The 21,178-nt window shown below is 39.3% G+C and overlaps 1 protein-coding gene across 6 annotated transcripts in view; it reads left to right on the plus strand.

Annotated features, from left to right (window-relative positions):
* Nucleotides 1-21,178, plus strand: part of LOC124619301 (LIM domain-binding protein 2) — an 800,176-nt gene that overhangs the window by 764,386 nt on the left and 14,612 nt on the right. For 3 of the 6 annotated variants that reach the window (XM_047145589.1, XM_047145593.1, XM_047145595.1), the window contains exons 5-9: nucleotides 5,597-5,699; nucleotides 5,988-6,160; nucleotides 8,514-8,741; nucleotides 9,747-9,879; nucleotides 13,143-13,270. In XM_047145589.1, coding sequence (XP_047001545.1) covers nucleotides 5,597-5,699; nucleotides 5,988-6,160; nucleotides 8,514-8,741; nucleotides 9,747-9,879; nucleotides 13,143-13,270 — 765 coding nt within the window. The remainder of the gene's footprint in view (nucleotides 1-5,596; nucleotides 5,700-5,987; nucleotides 6,161-8,513; nucleotides 8,742-9,746; nucleotides 9,880-13,142; nucleotides 13,271-21,178) is intronic. The other 3 variants (XM_047145592.1, XM_047145591.1, XM_047145594.1) reach the window with 3 other exon arrangements.

The following is a 21,178-nucleotide window of genomic DNA, read 5'->3' on the forward strand; positions in this document are numbered from 1 at the left end:
GAGCAGTCCAGGGAGAACGTTAATAATACTGCTCAATATTATTGTGCAATACTATTGGCCTCGTAGGGGCCGCCGGAAGCAGTCTTACACGTGGATTCATCGTCAGACAGCGAAATTTATGAAGTGCCGTTGCTGAAAAAGAAGGTAAATTTGAAATTCACTGCAAAGTCTAATAATGATTAATGTAACAACAAAGGTTTACACATCGTGCCGCGTACAATGAGGTGACACGTCATAGGATAGCGATATGAACGTATACAGATTACGGTAGTGTCCTGTAGACAAGGTGTAAAAGGGTAGTGCACTGACGGCCTTCCCTTAACGACCGAGAGCAGGGGCGTCTGCGTAGTTTGTCAGTGCTAACAGACTAGAAGCACTGCGTGAAATAACCGTAGAAGTCAGTGTGGACATACGAGTAATGTATCCATTAAGACAATGCGGCGAAATTTGGCGTTAATGGGCTATGGTAACAAGCGACCGACGCGAGTGCCTTTGCTAACTGCACGACATCGCCTGTAGCGCCACTCTTGGGTGCGTGGCCATATCGGTTGGACCCTAGACGACTGGAAAACCTTAGCCTGGGCAGATGAGTCTCGATTTCAGTTGGAAAAAGCTGATGGTAGGGTTCGAGTGTAGCGCGACTCCACGGAGCCATTGAAGCTAGTCATGAAGATACTATGCATGCTGGTGGTGGCTCTAATTGTGTGGGCTGTGTCTACATTGGAATAGAAAGGGTCCTCTGGTCCAACTAAACCGACCATTGACTGGAAGTTGTTATGTTCGGCTATTTGGAGATCATTTGCAGTCATTCATGGACGTAATGTTATGGATGACAATGCGCCATGTCGCCAGGCTACAATTGTCCACGATTTGTTTCAGGAATATTTTTTACATTTCGCGCGAATGATTTGGCCACCGTATCGCCTGACATGAATCCCATCGAACATTTATTGGTCATAATTGAGAGGTCAGTTGATGCACGACATCCTGCACCGCCAACACTGCCGCAATAATGGACTGGACGACTGTAGAGGCAGCATGGCTCACTATGTCTATAGGGGACATCCAGCGATTTGCTGAGTCCATGCCATGTAGAGTTTCTATGCTACTCCAGGCAAGAGGACGTCTGAGTTTCATCAACTCAGTGCATATTTTAGTGCATCCCACGAAGCTGAAAATGACGTTATAAACTGAAAAGTTAGAGTTCACAAAGAGAGTAACCCTGCCGACCATGGTTTGATCGGCCGGCCGGTGTGCCCGTGCGGTTCTAAGCGCTTCAGTTTGGAACCGCGTGACCGCTACGGTCGCAGGTTTGAATCCTGCCTCGGGCATGGATGTGTGTGATGTCCTTAGGTTAGTTAGGTTTAAGTAGTTCTAAGTTCTAGGGGACTGATGACCTCAGTATTTAAGTCCCATAGTGCGCAGAGCCATGTGAACCATGGTTTGATCGAATTCTGCTCGGGCTCTGCTGGAGAATGGTGACGAATAAAGTGGGAATGCGTCACACAATGAATATGAAAGTTGGCGGTAAAGGGATGCGTGAGTATAAACTTTCTCGTGGGCGACAAGTGCTTGAATACAGCAGGCAGGGTCAGGTGGATGGAGGCTGCAGTCGGAATGCCCTTGTGCGAGAAGATTTGTGCAAGGTAGTTTGCTGTTAAACCAATCTTCGGATTGCAGACAACAGCAGCAGTGATAATGAAAAAAGGAACACTTCCTTGATGTTCTTCAACTATTGTGTTTTTACCTTAGGACCAGTTTTCAGCTTCTTAGGCCATCAACAGATGACCACTTTATCATTCTCTTAAGCACATTAAGTGATTTAGGCACAGTTGACACAGTGTTGTCGAATTTGTGCAAGTTTCTTTAATCACCAGTACACCAATGTTATTGCTTGTTATTTGGATACTTTAGGAATAACTTTATGATGGGAAAAAATCAGCTGTTAGTGTGATGAATGATGAAATAAATAAATATTCATTTAAAAATATTGTAAGTTGCTGAAAGTGGAAAATCGTTTTAACCCACAAAATGTTTCATATACACTTGGAGGTAGTAACGTGGTGAGAAAATGCATCATACCAGTTTGCACTATAATGAAAGAGTGAGTGATCCAGAAGATAAAGCACATCCTTAGCAAAATATTATTACAGTCAGCAGCAGAAGATTGTCCTCTCTATTCCAACTGGACATAAATGCAGTACTTCCCACTATGACTTATACTGTACTTTGTGGACAAGTGTGTATTGTGTTAACTGCATGGGACTAAAGAGACACACTATAAGGCACACACAGTGAGCCAATGGGAGTGGTTATTGTGTATGATGTAGTTAGGACTACTTCATAAGGGAATGCACGATACATCTTCGTTGTCACTGTAACTTTGCATTTGCGCTAAGACAATGTCCCACTCCTCCTGAAGTGGGAATGCACTTGCAGGGAGACAACAAATCTAGCTATCATACACATTCTGTAAAGCAGTGATTGGAATAGCACTTCAGAGTTGCAATAAACTCACCATATTTTTGTGTTGTGGATCATCGTTGGGACTTTGTGGTACTACCCAGTTCATTGCCCAGTGTTGGTCATACTATATGACCGGTCCAAGAAAACACAGTAACAGGGAACTGAAGTGATTTGCCTACATTTCAAGAAAATGTCTCTATTGACTTTTGACTCAGGCTGGATGAAGTACTTCTCCAAGCTTTGCAAGGAAATAGGATGGAAATGGTGGGATAGCTTACTCTTAAGCCACGACCATAACTCCATCAAATGTTTCTGGAAATAACTAGAGAATTTGCTGCATGCAGAATTACTTCGTCACAATTATTACCCATGTTTGAAGAACAGTATTTTCAAGTTCCATTTTCAGAACTAGCTGTCATGAATGTTTGGAACTGATACCTTGGCATTTTGTTCTGAGACAAGAATTACTCTTGTTTGTCATGAAATGCTGGGAGTATCCTGTCTCATAGATTCGAGCAAGCTGCACGAAAAATTAAGTTAATGGTAGAGTCACGTTGCTATAACTATGTTCTTGATGCAGTGTGACACATATTGGTGAAGTTGTTCCATGACAGGACTGAAGAGTTGCCTATATACCTTTCATTCACTACTCTGTCAAGTAAAACAAGTGAGTTATCAGAGTTGCAAAGTAGAGAAGGAGATCAACTTTCGGGAAAAAGTTGGGGGGGGGACTGTATTTCCAAAACGTTGAAATTCGTGACTTGTTTTGCTGCATTGTGAGCAGGAGAATGGCCTCATTATTTTGTTTTTATGAAGGAGCAAAGATCCCCATGCTGTTGATGTAAGACTGTGCCTGATTGTCAACACAAAGGCAACGTTCTGCAGCTGTTGTTTGAATAACATGAGGTAGTGGTGATAGTGTTTTTGTTTTCTCAGGTGACAGAGACTGCTGTTCTTTAAGTGTAAACCATAGTTTTATCACAGAAGAGAATGTGATATATTTTAAATAACAGTTCCCAGTGGCCACAGAGGCTGAGGTGACAATGCTGACTAAAGACTGTGCCAGGCAATACTTCGGCATATATTAGTTACACCTACATATGCATGCTGTAACACAGTGACACCCCTTCTGGCCTGTGACCAGATCATTCTGGCAGACTGCACAGCATTCATTCACAGTGATGCCTGTGAGCTACACAGTGCCACAAGACTGTTGGTGACACACTGACTGGAGGTTTGCAGTAGAGGTAATGCTCAACCATCTCCCACAGTGTCTCACAAGATGCAGGGAGATAAATCTGTGTTGCTGACATAAGTATTCCAGTATGAGTGTAGCGCAAGCCAAGAGCCTCAACATAGTGCAGATGGGGTCATCTCAGAACCTGGGTCTGCATTCGTTATGTGCCGACTTTGTGTGCACTCTGTGCACCTTGTTTCCTGTGGTTTTCACTGCTGGCTGAAAGTGATCATCTTTATAAGGTTCACCCTTCCAGCAAGGTGAATTTTGTTGTTAGGGAGCTGGAGATATGTATCACCGGACTTGATGACTAAAAAACTGATGGATCACCAATTGACAGAAGAGCGTAGTTTGACTACAGACTATTAGTAGGTTCACCTTTCCAACAGGGCGAATTTTGTTGTTGGGGAGCTGGCGATATGTAATACCAGACTTGACAACTAACAAACTGATGGATCACCAGTTGACGAAAGATCGTAGTTTGACTAAAGACTATTAGTTTCTAGATAGAAGTTGGAACAAAGCAAGGCCTTCACATAGTGTTAGGATTGCCTACATGTGACCTAACTGAAACAGTAGTACTGAGATGATGACTATTCACTCAGTTCAGTGAGGTAAGTTATACTGGTTTTTTTCCCCAGAGACTGGGATGTGAAACACATTAGAAAAACTAAAATATGTAATAATTTTACACAAGAATTGATATGCTAATATTTCTTCAATAGATCCTAAGTGACACAGTTCTGCAGGATAACTACATAACTATCTCATCGTTTTGCCTTTTGTACATACAAAAATTTATCTGACACCGACTGACTGCACAGTGTTAAAGGTACCTCCAGTTCTTAACTTGTTATGTAGCTGGTTTGAATATTTTTGATATATACCCACAAGTTCTTCAATTGGAAACAGTGGCTTCCTTGCAGAATTGATTGGGACCTAGGAAATTATTAATCTGTCCTTGCTGTTACATTGTGTACGTAAGAACCAGCATGCAAAATTTTTGAAATGAAGAAAAGTTAAGATTTAGCATCCTGTCAACATGAAGAGTATATTGATTTTTATCTATTTGTGGATATTTTTTAAGATACTGTTATTCCCAAGAGTGTTGTCAACAGATGCTGCATATATCATGTTGTTTAATTTTATGTAAAAATATAATTATGAAGCTACTACAATTTCATGTAAACCTGCTGCCGGGAGATTTGTCAAGTACCAGTAGGATAATATGTGTCGTCATTTACGCGTCATAAGTGTGATGCAGTGCAACAGAAATTTGACATATACCAGTTGCAGTGTGATGACTCTGATTTTCCTGTTGAGGTTTCTTTGTTACCTGACTCTTACAATTGTAATCTTCTTCCTTCAACAAAAGACAGAAAGATCATGTCATTACTGTTCACATGGATGTAAAAAATACTGTTTTTACCACAGTGTGAAAGATGATGCACCAGTGGAGTGCAAAACATCAGTTATAAGCTAAATGGCATTACTTTCACTTGTATCATTCCCGGCAAATATAAGAACGGTTCCTTCAAGAGGGAACTGTGCTAAATGTGGTTGGATGTCCAGTCCCATGTAAATTTTATGTTAGTCAAATTTTCAGTTGTTGACTGGAAAACAACTAGACTGAAGAATGTATAAGAAATCTTTACAAAGGTGTAAAATGCTAATATATTTTGTATATGAAATATTAACATTTATGAAACTTTCCTGACTTGTATCTTGCTTCCTCCACGGCCATTCTAATAATTTCCTTTGTGGCTGGCACACTTAAATGTAGATTTGTAGTTATTATCTAACTGATAGAGGAATTTGCACAGTACTGCCACATTTACATTGTTTGATGTAAGTTATGGGTATTAATGTAGTTTCTTTTCTTCTTCTCAACAGGAGAGTGATAATCTCTGGTGGGATGCCTTTGCCACTGAGTTTTTTGAAGACGATGCCACGCTCACGCTAACATTTTGTTTAGAGGATGGGCCCAAGAGATACAGTAAGTATATCTACAGTAGGATTTGTGGGATGTCAAAAAAAGTACAAAAATATACTAGCACATAGAACTTGTTCATGTTCTCGTATATCATTTCATGACTATGAAAAATACTGCATGTTATGTTAGACTCTTAATGATTTCATATGCAGGAAGAAGTTGATAGATATTGTTATTGATGTCATTGTATTTATTCATTGCCAGTAAGATTACACACTGTGACTTGAAGGTTTTTTTCACGGGTGCCTATGAGTTACTTACAGCTAACTGAAAGTAAACTTTGTGTTTCAGCTATAGGTAGGACACTTATACCAAGATACTTTCGGAGTATCTTTGAAGGTGGTGTGACAGAGCTGTATTATAATTTGAAACATCCTAAGGAGTCCTTCCACAATACAAGTATTACTCTGGACTGCGATCAGTGCACAATGGTGACGCACCATGGGAAACCAATGTTCACAAAGGTACATTATTAGATATGTGATACATATATACTGATTTTGATGCCTGGCTAGTAAAGATTTTATGTTGTTTTTTCTGTAATATTAGAGAGAATCATTTGCTGAAACTCAAGTGTAGCAGTATATGATATGAGAAAATTTTTGAAAACTGTTTTTAAATATGGAAATGTTATTCAGGTTTAGGTAATGACAGACAGTCTCTGATATTTTAATGAAATTATTTGTTGATAGCATTTAAGATTTGTGAGGGTCTTTTTACTTTCAAAAGCAGGTGTAATTACCCTCCTGTTGGCTTGCTAAGCCTTAATGCTGCGGAGGCATTTCTGTAAGGCTTCATACCCTTAGCCTTTATTAGTCTCCCAAGACAAGCACCATATAAGAGCCCTAGACAAGCAAAGATGGAAGGGACTGTTCACACTCAGGCATATGGGTATGGTTAAAAGATGATGATGACTGTTGCTTGTTGATTGCGTATGCCATCAACAGTTTCTGCTTTGAGCTCGAAGGTTTAAGAAGTGTCAAAAATATTTGTTAACACTTAATTTCTACTCCTACATACCCTGTGTATTGCAGCACCATATCTACAGTCTCCAAAAGAAATGTAATCTCATCGTGAAGCTCTTCCTTATTTGCACTTGCAAAATAATCTTTTAGTATCAGTTCATCACTCTACAACCTCTACATCAGCGTTAATGAATATGCTGTGATGGGTAAAAAATTCCGTAATTACTGCTAGTATTTTCACATAATTTGTGAAGTTTCACAATCTTTTTTCTTAATTAACTTGGGAAAATGAAGCATTTAACAAAAAAAAAAAAATGGCTCTGAGCACTATGGGACTTAACATCTATGGTCATCAGTCCCCTAGAACTTAGAACTACTTAAACCTAACTAACCTAAGGACAGCACACAACACCCAGCTATCACGAGGCAGAGAAAATCCCTGACCCCACCGGGAATCGAACCCGGGAACCCGGGCGTGGGAAGCGAGAACGCTACCGCACGACCATGAGATGCGGGCGAAGCATTTAACAATTGTTCCCTGAAATGTACCAGGCGATACTGACATTTTTTATGAAGGGCATGAGGTGGCATTGGAGAAAAAATAGTCGGTGAATCAGGGGATCATTACATGCATTCAAAAGAGCAGAATATTGATTTTAAAAAAGAAGAAATAGAAAAAAAGACATGCCAAAATATGAAAATAAACAAGGAAAAAAGAGCTGTAAGATGTGAAGAGTATGAGGAAGTAGGGGGGGGGGAGATATTGGAAGATGTGGCAGAGGCTTAGTATGCAGGGGAGGGGGGGGGGAGAATCATTGAAGGGTGAGTTCCCACCTTTAGAATTGTGAACTCCCAGTTATTGGACAGCAGTGAAGCAAGTTTCTGTGCAGCAAGGTCTCCAGCTGAAAACTGCTTGTTGCCAGAATGTTTTTACTGTCTGTGACCACTCAGTTTTACAGACTTCATGGCAGGTAATCAATAAAGAGAAAACAGAAAGCATGCACATGTGCTCTGATATACTGTAAGACATAATTTCTAACCCGATGGATATGGTGTGAAGGCATAGAATGGAAGATAAATGAACAAATTATGTTGTAGAATTAGTGATAATGATGGTAGTGTTGTAATGGTAAAGACAGATGATTAGTCTCTTCAGTTGATGCTACATGCTAGATGATGTAGACACTGAAATAGAAACCTGAAGGCCTTACTGCATCACACCTCCCTCTCACCTCCACATAAATATTGCTTCTAGGAAATAAATGGAGTAGATTTCAATTTTTCATGTTGTAGAAGTACATTGGTGTAATGTGTGCTAAACACTGAGTAATAGGTGAGTGTTGTAACTAAGATTCTGTCCAGTTCATTTAGTTTCTGACTATTAAGCTTTTTTTGTTGGCCACCAGACAGTTGTAGTCACAGTAACAGACAGTCCATAATGAACAGCATCTGTATTCACTTATGCACTTCAGACTTTTTTTTTACTTGAAACATACCTTTTTGATGTGACATCTTCATTTGCAACAAGCTGTGAGCTAATATCTGTAGATAATCTTAAAGTTCACACAGTATTTTGTTACAGACAAGGGCATAACAACTATTGACAGTACATCAGGATTTTTAAATTCAAATAAACTGCACCATATTAAATCATGCAGGCTTTCATGGTTATTGTTTGTAGAATTCACCTGACAGTTGATTCTCGGGCATATTGGCCTTTCACCACTAGCCATTCACTACATCTAGGTGAATTCTATAATTGTACCAGGTTGAATCACATTGGTTGAAGGCTTTCTGCTGCCAATATGATGTGGAGCATTCCATTGATGGCAGGTAATTTATTGTTGAGTAGGCACCGGTTGCTGTACAGGTGTGCACGGAAGGCAGACTCATCCTGGAGTTCACGTTTGACGACTTGATGCGCATCAAGTCGTGGCATTTCGCTGTACGGACACATCGTGAATTGGTGCCTCGAACTGTAGTTGGAATGCACTCCCAGCAGGACCCGGGAATGCTGGACCAGCTATCGAAGAACATCACACGGCAGGGCATCACAAATTCAACGCTCAACTACCTCAGGGTAAGTATATAAATACTATTGGTTGCATAGATTTAAATGGTTTTCTGTCTCTGTGTGACTGTAACTACTTAAGATTTGTAACCTCTTCATATTATTCTCCAGAATGACAGTGATTTTATTCAGAATGAACGTACACTGCAGTGATCTATTCTGATCCGCAAGTCTGATGTAATCATTGGCACACTGATAATATATTGTATTTGTTCCACTGCTGCATTATAAATAAAGTAAATTGTGGATTAATCTTTACTCTACTTAACAGCAGTAGTAATAATAATAATAATAATCTCTTAGCACTGTTAAAGCGAACAACAGATGCTTTACATTCTTGGAGATAATGTATCTGTTGAAGTAATGTTGCCAGATGAGACATGCAGGTATCATGGAAATACCCAAATATAATGCATCATTCTCATTCAAAAGAAGAAAAGACTAGGTGGACAAAGCACAAGGCATGTTTCTGAGGTTTGTGAAGAGTGAATATAATTCAAAAAATTTAACGAAGGTAACATTGCCTTACAGTTTTGCAATTCATTTACTTAAAGTTCTAGAAGATGAAGGATAAGAAGGAAAACAAGAACCAAGAGCAGAAAGATAATAACTGTGTAGTTGTAGTACTGTTCTGTGTTTAGTTTGCTGAAACCTTAGATGTTGAAAAGATTTTGGATAGACTGTCTCTGTGTGCATCTTAAGGGCAAAAATATTACTTTTTCTTGTTTTCATATTAGTTTAACACTGTGTGAAAAATAATTAATTTGTAAGAGAATTTTGCCACACTGCTTCATTTCTGATTTGTTTTGCTCAGCAAGCAAAAGTATGTTAATTGTGGAAATGTCAAAGTATGCCCAAGACGTGTTCCTCGGCCAGTTGTTATGATGAACTTCATTTTTTTTGTTAGATATCAGCTGTGTAATATATTTTATGTATCGTAACACATAATGATAGAATTGTGCAAGGATTAAAGCCCCATAGGCACATGTACACAGTAATTTGTATGTGTTGCAGCTATGTGTGATCTTGGAGCCCATGCAGGAGCTGATGTCGCGGCACAAAGCTTATGCGCTCAGTCCGCGAGACTGTCTCAAGACCACACTCTTCCAGAAGTGGCAGAGGATGGTTGCCCCGCCGGGTAAGAGAGGTAGATTCATCTTGGCTGGTTTCTCTGAGGGTGCAACATCAGCTGTGTTGTGCAGTTAACAACACAGAGGTGTCTGGTCAATGGATGTCACAAGGCACTTATTTTAAGTCGTGTGTAACATAAACCTCTGATACAGATTAAACAATGGAAAGTCCAGTCTGGAATATGAAAAGGATAGATTGCTACTCATGTTGAGTTGCAGATAGGCACAACAAGAAGTCTGTTACACACTAAACTGTAGGCCAAAGCCTTCCTCAGGAAAGGAAGCACAAACACATTCACACAAGCAGGCACATTCTGCATTCTGGCCATAGTGGGTAGAGATAGCAGTTATGTGTGGGTGAGGTATGCAGGCTTGTGTGAAAGTGTGTGTTTGTTTTCTTTTCTGAAGAAGGCTTTGGCTAAAAGCTTAGTGTGTATCTTCTTCTTCTTTTTTTTTCCTGTCTGCAACTGAACGTGTCATCCTTTCCGTAGTTGTTGTGATACAAATTATGTAGAGTGAAGTATTGGTACTTCATTTCTTGATATGTTGATGGTATATTATGAAGACAGAGCAAAGAAATATGGGGAAAAATGAAAATTATTTTATATTTCATATTTCCTACTTCCAGTGCTTGCCTGTGCTCTCACAACATACTCTGTGACTTTCTCAAAGTGTGCTGTATGAACTTGACACATGTAAGCATAAAGTTTTATGTGATTATTTCACAGCTTTCTCTTCAAGTGGGTACTCTGTGTGTAAAATCTGAACTTAGTTGTCATTACTTACTTTCGTCAAAAGTAAGTTTTTCCTTGTGATTTTCATCTGTACCTGTTATGTATTCTAACTTTCTCATCAGCAATGTCGTGCATAAAAGTAAACAAGTCTCATAAGGTTAAATGAAAGGTTCTGTTATAATCAACCACCCAGGTTTCTGGACTGTGAACTAACACACACACACACACACACACACACACACACACACACACAAACAAACAAACACAAAGAATTTTATTTGTGGGAAGATACAAATCTGATAACATTCATCTGCTGAGATTCTCATTTGTTTTTTTTCTTTTTAATTGATTTGCAATGGACAGTATGTAGTTACTATATCAACTTGTATTAAGAATTAGAAAATTTAAAGATATACGTACCTCATTAAATTAGCTTCAAAGCTCTCTTTAGAAAATAATGTAAGGAGTAGAAAAAAATGATACTGAGCACTCTGCATCAGCAGTTCATTTTCCAGATCTGAAAAAGAAGATAATGTAGATCTAAAAGACAGTAAAGAGCAAATCAACCAGTCCAGACTCATCTGTTAAACTCCAGTTGTTGTTGCTTGTTGTCCATATTTGTGTTTGTTGCATTTTATGCCCCAAGTCCTTTTTAAAAATGTATTTCGAAATTTTTGTGGCTTTCAGTCATTTCTCTACTTTTGTGGGAAAGTGGCACCTTTCTTTGGTGGTTTTAGATTCTGTCAGTTTTCTCTTAATCAGCGGCTTTTTGTCAGTTACTGTAAGCTATTACCTTTCTGGCAGGAATTCACGAATTGAGTTGTTGAACAGAGACAGTACTCCTTAGGCATGCAATTTGATTAGAAGCTGCTTGTGAGGAAGGAGGGAACAGCAATCTGTAACTATCAGTAATCTTTTCCTTGGCCTGTGCTCATTAGCATATGCTGCTGTCACTGTGATATTTCTAAGTAGCTATAAATAAGGAGCATCATGAAGAAATAGTGATTACCAATCAATGTGTCAGCACTGCACTTAGTTTACACACTTGTCATCTGCACAGTTCATTGATTTCCAATAGTGGAGCTAAGGCTGTTACTTCACAATGATGTATCTTTGTAATTATGCTATTCACACTAGCATTAGCTACTTTTCTAGCCATAGTACACTCATTCACGCACGCAGCCACACAGTCACCCAAACGAACATTCCTTTAGGCACGGCAAGACTCAAGTCATGTGGATTTGGGTGTCTGTGTGGTTGTGTGTGTGAATGTTTGTGAGTGTGAATGTTTGTACTTGGGCTAGAAAGATAGCTGTTACTTGAAAGCTAGTGTGAAAGCTGTTTTCTGTTACGTGTTTCTGTGTTCCACACTTCAGTCTGCTACAGGTGAATTATTGCCTTTCCTTATTTAACATGATGCATCCTCCAGGAATTTCCATCATTGTTGTTATTTGTTACACCACTACTTACGAAAGACTGAAATTGGGGCTTTCAAACTCCGGCAAGATATTTTACATTTGCCAGAGTATTTTGTTTTCTTGCACACACTTACAAAGTAAGAAACTGCCATATTCCTGCTCACAGGTGTGCTAGTTCTTCGTATTCAGGATGATAGCCTCACTGGAGTTTTGTAGGTCAAATCTCGATTCTTGAGGCAGGTATCTCAGTTGATGGTCCACTAACCTATGAATGCCAGATATCAGTGGTCTATCAATACATCACTTAACGGTTAAAACTTCTCAGAAAAGTTCAGTGGGAAATTTCACCTTACTTTATTTCTCGCCTTCTTTATGCAATCTGTTTCCTCTGCGCTCCTCTTAAGCTTTCCACCTTCTCTTTCATTTTGTGATATTTTCACTCTGCTATCTCCATGGATGTATAATCCTAGAGTTTATGCTTTAGTTATGATATGTTTCTCCAAAGATTAAGTCACATTGTGCTCAAATGGTTCAGTTGGCTTTACAGAACTGAAGAAAAATGTTGTTTCCTTGTCTGATCTGTGACCCCTGTTAAAAAAAAAAGGGTTATCTAAACAACTTTCCTGTGATGTCTGTAGATTATCTAAGGTAATGAGTGAGTGGCTGAGGAAATTGTTGCATTGCTGTTTGTCCAGCTCCATCTCTAACTAGCTCTCTGTCAATATTATGTTAAACTGCAACCTTATCTTTTCCAGTATATCAAAGCACAGCAGTAAAAGAAGTCTTTCTGCCATTGAACTGCAACCGTGCATATAGCACCATCTACAAATAGTCTTCCCTCAAAACAATCTGATCTGAACTGTGTCAACCTTTAGTTCACAAATGGAGATTCTCGTAATACGTTTGATTTAAATTTCAGTTCATATTCAACACCAACTAGTTTCTTGTTATTTTTGAGGGAACATGGTTCTGAGTTAATTTGTTTTTTCAGTGTTTAACCCATCTTCAGCCATTACATGAGAACTGTCTGATTGCAATCCTCATTCATATTGCCAAGTAAAATATAATACATGATTATCATATGTATTTTCAAATTCGAATACTTATTAACATTTTCCTTGCACGCAGAGTCACAGCGACCAGCAAACAAGAGGCGGAAACGGAAAGGTTCCCAATCTGGCGGTGCTGCCAACAATGCTCCTCCTGCGCCCAACAAGAAACGCTCGCCTGGACCAAATTTCTCTTTAGCATCACAGGTGAGCATTCTAGAAAAGCAAAAGATTAGGATGATGTGAAAATGGTATATTACAGGGTGTTTCAAAAGGAATATACATTTTTTGAATGCATATATTTAATAAATTGTAAGACGTACAATTGTGAAACTTGGGACACATATTTACAGGTCCCTAAAGTTAGATTAGTGATGTTAATATGTCCTCCAACAGTGACTTGATCAATATAGCATTGATACTCGAATTCTTCCCATACTTGGGCAAGAATGTCCATTATCACTGATGTTATGGCAGTATGGATCCGGTTCTTCAGCTATTCTAGATTTTGTGGTAGTATTGGTGCATCAATATTGTTCTTACTGAAGTGCCACAAGAAGAAGTCAGAGGGCATTAAATCTGGTGAACTTGGAGGCCAGCTGAGAAGTGCTAAGTCACTGCCTGTCTGACAACTAATCCAGCTGCTAGGTAGAGTATCGTTCAGATATTCACGCAGTTGGTGACTCCAGTGAGGGGGTGCCCCATCTTGTTGAAAAATGAAATTGTCCTCATTCAGCCTTGCTAACAACCAATTTTGTAACATACTAAGACACTGGTGAATGGTAACCATGTTTCCATTAAAGGAGAATGGGCTGTAAACAGGCGAATGGGGTACTGGGCAAACCACATTGACTTCGGGTGAACCTTGTACGTGTTCAGTGTGTGCACATGGGTTCTGTGGGCCCCAGATTTGTACACTATATTTGTTTTTTTCTCTCTAATGTGGGAAGGTGCTTGATCACTGAAAACTATGCATTGAGTAAAAGTTTTATTACCGTCAGTAGCATTCTGAAGCTTGTCGGCCATATGTTTGTGTTTGTTGTTTGATGTAGAGAGTGTAAAAGCTATAATTTTTACAACTTTATAACTAACTGACATCTTAAAATGCACCAAATTGTTTTTGTAGAACTCTCCATTTGAATTTGTGCAATTTTTTGTTGTAAACATGGGTGGCAAGGGTTCTTTCGTTTACATTCACATCCTGTGTCTATAAAGTATTGATACCATGTGTGAATGTTCCATCCATTTGGAGGATCAGTTTGGTACCACAAGTATGTCAACCTGAGAAAACTTGAGAACACAGAATGATTTGTGCTGAGTAGTAGCCATTTTGCAACATGTGACAACAGTCAAGAAACTGTCATCTAGGATTGATGAATATAAACTTGGCAGTGTATTCATTCATCCAATAACTCAGCCATGGGGCAGTGTTTGATAGTTTTGTCAACATAATACTCTGTAATGTGTATGTTCTTTTTGAAACTATCTGTATTTTGTTGCATAGGTTTGATGTTGAAATGTGAGTTTATTCTGGTCTTATGTAAAATTGGTAAGCGGGATGAAGGCTTCCATCCAGTCACTCACTGATCAGTCTGGCCTGGCAATGGAAGACAGCAAAACGAAAGCTGAAATTTTAAATTTAGCATTCGAGAAATCTGTCAAGCAGGAGGATCGTACAAACATACCGCCGTTTGAATCTCGTTCAGATTTCCATATGGGGGACATAGTGATAGACATCCCTGGGGTTGTGAAGCAGCTGAATGGGCTGAAAATAAATAAATCACCAGGTCCTGATGGGATTCCAATTCGGTTTTACAGAGAGTACTCTACTGCATTGACTCCTTACTTAGCTTGCATTTATCGCGAATCTCTTGCCCAACGTAAAGTCCCGAGTGACTGGGATGCCTGTATATAAGAAGGGTAGAAGGATGGATCCTCCAAATTACAGACCAATATCCTTAACATCGGTTTGTTGCAGGATTCTCGAACATATTCTCAGTTCGAATGTAATGAATTTCCTTGAGACAGAGAAGTTGCTGTCCATGCATCAGCATTGCTTTAGAAAGCATCGCTCCTGCGAAATGCAACTCGCCCTTTTTTCACATGATATCTTGTGAACCATGGATGAGGGGTATCAGACGGATGCCATATTCCTTGACTTCCGGAAAGCGTTTGACTTGGTGCCCCACTGCAGACTCCTAACTAAGGTACGAGCATATGAGATTGGTTCCCAAATATGTGAGTGAGTCGAAGACTTCTTAAGTAATAGAACCCAGTACGTTGCCCTCGACGGTGAGTGTTCATCGGAGGTGAGGTTATCATCTGGAGTGCCCCAGGGAAGGCTGGTAGGTCCGCTATTGTTTTCTATCTACATAAATGATTTTTTCTTTCTTCTACGACTTATCTTAGAAGAAAGATTAAGGAAAGACAAACCTACGTTTCTAGCATTTGCAGACTTAGAGAAAGCTTTTGACAATGTTGATTGGAATACTCTCTTTAAAATTCTGAAGGTGGCAGGGGTAAAATACAGAGATTGAAAGGCTACTTACAATTTGTACAGAAACCAGATGGCAGTTATAAGAGTCGAGGGGTATGAAAGGGAAGCAGCGGTTAGGAAGGGAGTGAGACAGGGTTGTAGTCTATCCCCGATGTTATTCAATCTGTATATTGAGCAAGCAATAAAGGAAACAAAAGAAAAGTTCGGAGTAGGTATTAAAATCCATGGAGAAGAAATAAAAACTTTGAGGTTCGCCGATGACATTGTAATTCTGTCAGAGACAGCAAAGGACTTGGAAGAGCAGTTGAATGGAATGGACAGTGTCTTGAAAGGATGGTATAAGATGAACATCAACAAAAGCAAAACGAGGATAATGGAATGTAGTCGAATTAAGTCGGGTGATGCTGAGGGAATTAGATTAGGAAATGACACACTTGAAGTAGTAAAGGAGTTTTGCTATTTGGGGAGCAAAATAACTAACGATGGTCAAAGTAGAGAGGATATAAAATGTAGACTGGCAATGGCAAGGGAAGCGTTTCTTAAGAAGAGAAAATTGTTAACATCGAGTATTTATTTAAGTGTCAGGGAGTCGTTTCTCAAAGTATTTGTATGGAGTGTAGCCATGTATGGAAGTGAAACATGGACAATAAATAGCTTAGACAAGAAGACAATAGAAGCTTTTGAAATGTGGTGCTACAGAAGAATGCTGAAGATTAGATGGGTAGATCACATAACTAATGAGGAGGTATTGAATAGAATTGGGGAGAAGAGGAGCTTGTGGCACAACTTGACTAGAAGAAGGGATCGGTTGGTAGGACATGTTCTGAGACATCGAGGGATCACCAATTTAGTACTGGAGGGCAGCGTGGAGGGTAAAAATCGTAGAGGGAGACCAAGAGATGAATACACTAAGCAGATTCAGAAGGATGTAGGTTGCAGTAGGTACTGGGAGATGAAGAAGCTTGCACAGGATAGAGTAGCATGGAGAGCTGCATCAAACCAGTCTCAGGACTGAAGACCACAACAACAACAACAAATGATTTTTTTGATAGAGTGGATAGCAATGTGCTGCTGTTTGCTGATGATGCTGTGGTGTACGGGAAGGTGTCATCGTTGAGTGACTGTAGGAGGATACAAGATGACTTGGACAGGATTTGTGATTGGTCTAAAGAATGGCAGCTAACTCTAAATATAGATAAATGTAAATTAATGCAGATGAATAGGAAAAAGAATCCCGTAATGTTTGAATACTCCATTAGTAGTGAAGCGCTTGACGCAGTCACGTCGATTAAATATTTGGGTATAACATTGCATCGCGATATGAAGTGGGACAAGCATGTAATGGCAGTTGTGTGGAAGGCGGATAGTCATCTTCGGTTCATTGGTACAATTTTGGGACGATGTGGTTCATCTGTAAAGGAGACCGCTTATAAAACACTAATACGACCTATTCTTGAGTACTGCTTGAGCATTTGGGATCCCTATCAGGTTGGATTGAGGAAGGACATAGAATCAATTCAGAGGTGGGCTGCTATTTTTGTTACTGGTAGGTTTGATCATCACGCGAGTGTTACGGAAATGCTTCAGGAACTTGGGTGGGAGTCTCTGGAGGAAAGGATGTGTTCTTTTCATGAATCGCTACTGAGAAAATTTAGAGAACCAGCATTTGAGGCTGACTGCAGTACAATTTTACTGCCGCCAACTTATATATCACGGAAAGACCACAAAGATAAGATAAAGAGATTAGGGCTCATCAGAGGCATATAGGCAGTCATTTTTCCCTCATTCTGTTTGGGAGTGGAACAGGGAGAGAAGATGCTAGTTGTGGTACGAGGTACCCTGTGCCATGCACCGTATGGTGGATTGCGGAGTATGTATGTAGATGTAGAACAGGGGAACTGTGAAGTCTGCATGCAGGTAGATTGGTGGAATTATATGGGAACAAGAGAGAGACATAGAGACATAAACTAGCTTAAAGGGGATCTTAAGGACTTCTCTGCCCTCTTCAATTTCCTTCATACATATGGGATTTGAAGGTTAATGTTCAGGCATCAGTTTCTTAAAGCAGTATGATGCAGCCCCCCCCCCCCCCCCCCTCAAAAAATGGTGAGAAACCCCATTGCAGATAAATATTTCTGAGCATTGTTAAGTACAAACATTTCTAACTGATTACCATAATTGCTGGTACCTCATTACATAAAACAAGTCTCGTAATTGTAATGTTGATGGTTTGAATGTCACTATGAATAACAGTTACGTTTTTATTTGTATTCCATATTCATTAACAAATACAGATGTGAATTAACATATAATGAATCATAATATTTTATGCTTTCCATTACAGAAATTTTAGAACTGTGACTGTATATTGAATGTAAATAAATTATACAGAGTTGCAACCAGTCACTTTTTTGAATAATTATGTTTTATTCCATGAACTGGCTTTCGAACCTTTTCAGGTCCGCCTTCAGGTGGTTTCAGGAAGTTACATCATTACTGCTAGCGTAATGCTGTCACAGGCCAGCACCCGGCATTATGCTAGCAGTAATGATGTAACTTCCTGAAACCATCTGAAGATGAACCTGAAAAGGTTCGAAAACCGATTCATGGAATAAAACATAATTATTCAAAAACGTGACTGGTTGCAGTTCTGTGTAACTTATTTACATAATATTTTAATAAAATATCATACTTTTGTTTTTAATTGCTGATTATAAGAAAATGAGAATATTCACAATAAATGGAAATGTGGTACAAAAATGCAAAATATAAAATAGAAGATGAAATACTTTTTATATTTCTAGAGACTGAACAATAATGTTAATGTAAGTAATATTTTTCATTTCTACTCGCTGCCACATCTCTTGACTGTTTTTGCACTGTGTCCAATGTTACATAATTCAGTCGTCGTTTGTAAAGACTGAAAAACTCTCCATTAAAAAATGTTTTCAAATTCTTAAGATCACATGATGTCTCTGTGCTGTATTAAGGAAATTTGTATTGAAGCTCAAGCAATAATTTATTTCATTTCTCTACATATACATCTACATCTACATCTACGTGATTACTCTGCTATTCACAATAAAGTGCCTGGCAGAGGGTTCAGTGAACCACCTTCAAGCTGTCTCTCTACCGTTCCACTCTCAAAAAGCATGCGGGAAAAACGAGCACTTCAGTTTTTCTGTGTGAGCCCTGATTTCTCTTATTTTGTCGTGATGACCATATCTACCTATGTAGGTGGGTGCCAACAGAATGTTTTCGCAATCAGAGGAGAAAACTGGTGATTGAAATTTCATGAGAAGATGATCCCGTCGCAACTAAAAATGCCTTTGTTTTAATGATTGCCACTCCAATTCACGTATCATGTCTGTGACACTGTCTTCCCTATTTCGCGATAATACAAAATGAGCTGCCCTTCTTTGTACTTTCTCGATGTCATCTGTCAGTCCCACCTGATGCAGATCCCATACAGCACAGCAATACTCCAGAATAGGGCGGACAACATGGTGTAAGCAATCTCTTTAGTAGACCTGTTCCACTTTCTAAGTGTTCTTCCAATGAATCGCAGTCTTTGATTTGCTCTACCCACAATATTATCTATGTGATCGTTCCATTTTAGGTTATTTGTAATTGTAATCCCTAAGTATTTAGTTGAATTTACAGCCTTCAAATTTATGTGACTTTTGCGTAATCGAAAGATAGCTGATTTCTTTTAGTACTCATGTGAATAACTTCACACTTTTCCTTATTCAGGATCAATTGCCACTTTTCGCACCATACAGGTATCTTATCTAAATCATTTTGCAAGTAGTTTTGATCATCTGATGACTTTACAAGACGGTAAATGACAGCATCATCTGCAAACAAACAATCTAAGACGGCTACTCAGATTGTCACCTTTGTCGTTAACATAGATCAGGAACAATAGAGGGCCTATAACACTTCCTTGGGGATCGCCGGATATTACTTCTGTTTTACTCGATGACTTTCTGTCTATTACTATGAACTGTGACCTTTCTGACAGGAAATCATGAATCCAGTCGCACAACTGAGGCGATACTCCGTAGGCATGCAGTTTGGTCAGAAGACGCTTATGAGGAACGATGTTGAAAGCCTTCTGGAAATCTCAAAATATGGAATCAATTTGACATCCCCTGTCGATAGCACATATTACTTCATGAGTGTAAAGAGCTAATTGTGTTTCACACGAATCATATTTTCTGAAACCGTGCTAACTATGTGTCAATAAATCGTTTTCTTTGAGGTACTTCATAATGTTCCAAAACCCTACTTAAAATCGAAGTTAGTGATACAGGCCCGTAATTCAGTGGATTACTCCTACTTCCCTTTTTGGGTATTGGTGTGACTTGAGCAATTTTCCAGTTTTTAGGTATTAACCATGGACCTTGCCGTTGGTGAGGAGGCTTGCATGCCTCAGCGATACAGATGGCCGTACCGTAGGTGCAACCACAACGGAGGGGTATCTGTTGAGAGGCCAGACAAACGTGTGGTTCCTGAAGAGGGGCAGCAGCCTTTTCAGTAGTTGCAGGGGCAACAATCTGGATGATTGACTGATCTGACCTTGTAACATTAACGAAAACGGCCTTGCTGTGCTGGTACTGCGAACGGCTGAAAGCAAGGGGAAACTACAGCCGTAATTTTCTCCGAGGGCATGCAGCTATACTGTATGATTAAATGATGATGGCGTCCTCTTGGGTAAAATATTCCGGAGGTAAAGTAGTCCCCCATTCGGATCCCCGGGTGGGGACTACTCAAAAGGACGTCGTTATCAGGAGAAAGAAAACTGGCATTCTACGGATCGGAGCGTGGAATGTCAGATCCCTTAATCAGGCCCGTAGGTTTGAAAATTTAAAAAGGGAAATGGGTAGGTTAAAGTTAGATATAGTGGGAATTAGTGAAGTTCGGTGGCAGGAGGAACAAGACTTTTGGTCAGGTGAATACAGGGTTATAAATACAAAATCAAATAGGGGTAATGCAGGAGTAGGTTTAATAATGAATAAAAAAAATAGGAGTGTGGGTAAGCTACTACAAACAGCATAGTGAACGCGTTATTGTGGCCAAGATAGACACAAAGCCCACACCTACTACAGTAGTACAAGTTTATATGCCAACTAGCTCTGCAGACGATGAAGAAATTGATGAAATGTATGATGAGATAAAGGAAATTATTCAGGTAGTGAAGGGAGATGAAAATTTAATAGTCATGGGTGACTGGAATTCGTCAGTAAGAAAAGGGAGAGAAGGAAACATAGTAGGTGAATATGGATTGGGGGGAAGAAATGAAAGAGGAAGCCGACTGGTAGAATTTTGCACAGAGCATAACTTAATCATAGCTAACACTTGGTTCATGAATCATAAAAGAAGGTTGTATACATGGAAGAATCCTGGAGATACTAAAAGGAATCAGATAGATTATATAATGGTAAGACAGAGATTTAGGAACCAGGTCTTAAATTGTAAGACATTTCCAGGGGCAGATGTGGACTCTGACCACAATCTATTGGTTATGAACTGTAGATTAAAACTGAAGAAACTACAAAAAGGTGCTAATTTAAGGAGATGGGACCTGGATAAACTAACTAAACCAGAGGTTGTAG

This window comes from Schistocerca americana, chromosome 6 (genome assembly GCF_021461395.2).
Source record: "Schistocerca americana isolate TAMUIC-IGC-003095 chromosome 6, iqSchAmer2.1, whole genome shotgun sequence".
In the NCBI taxonomy this organism is placed as follows: domain Eukaryota; kingdom Metazoa; phylum Arthropoda; class Insecta; order Orthoptera; family Acrididae; genus Schistocerca; species Schistocerca americana.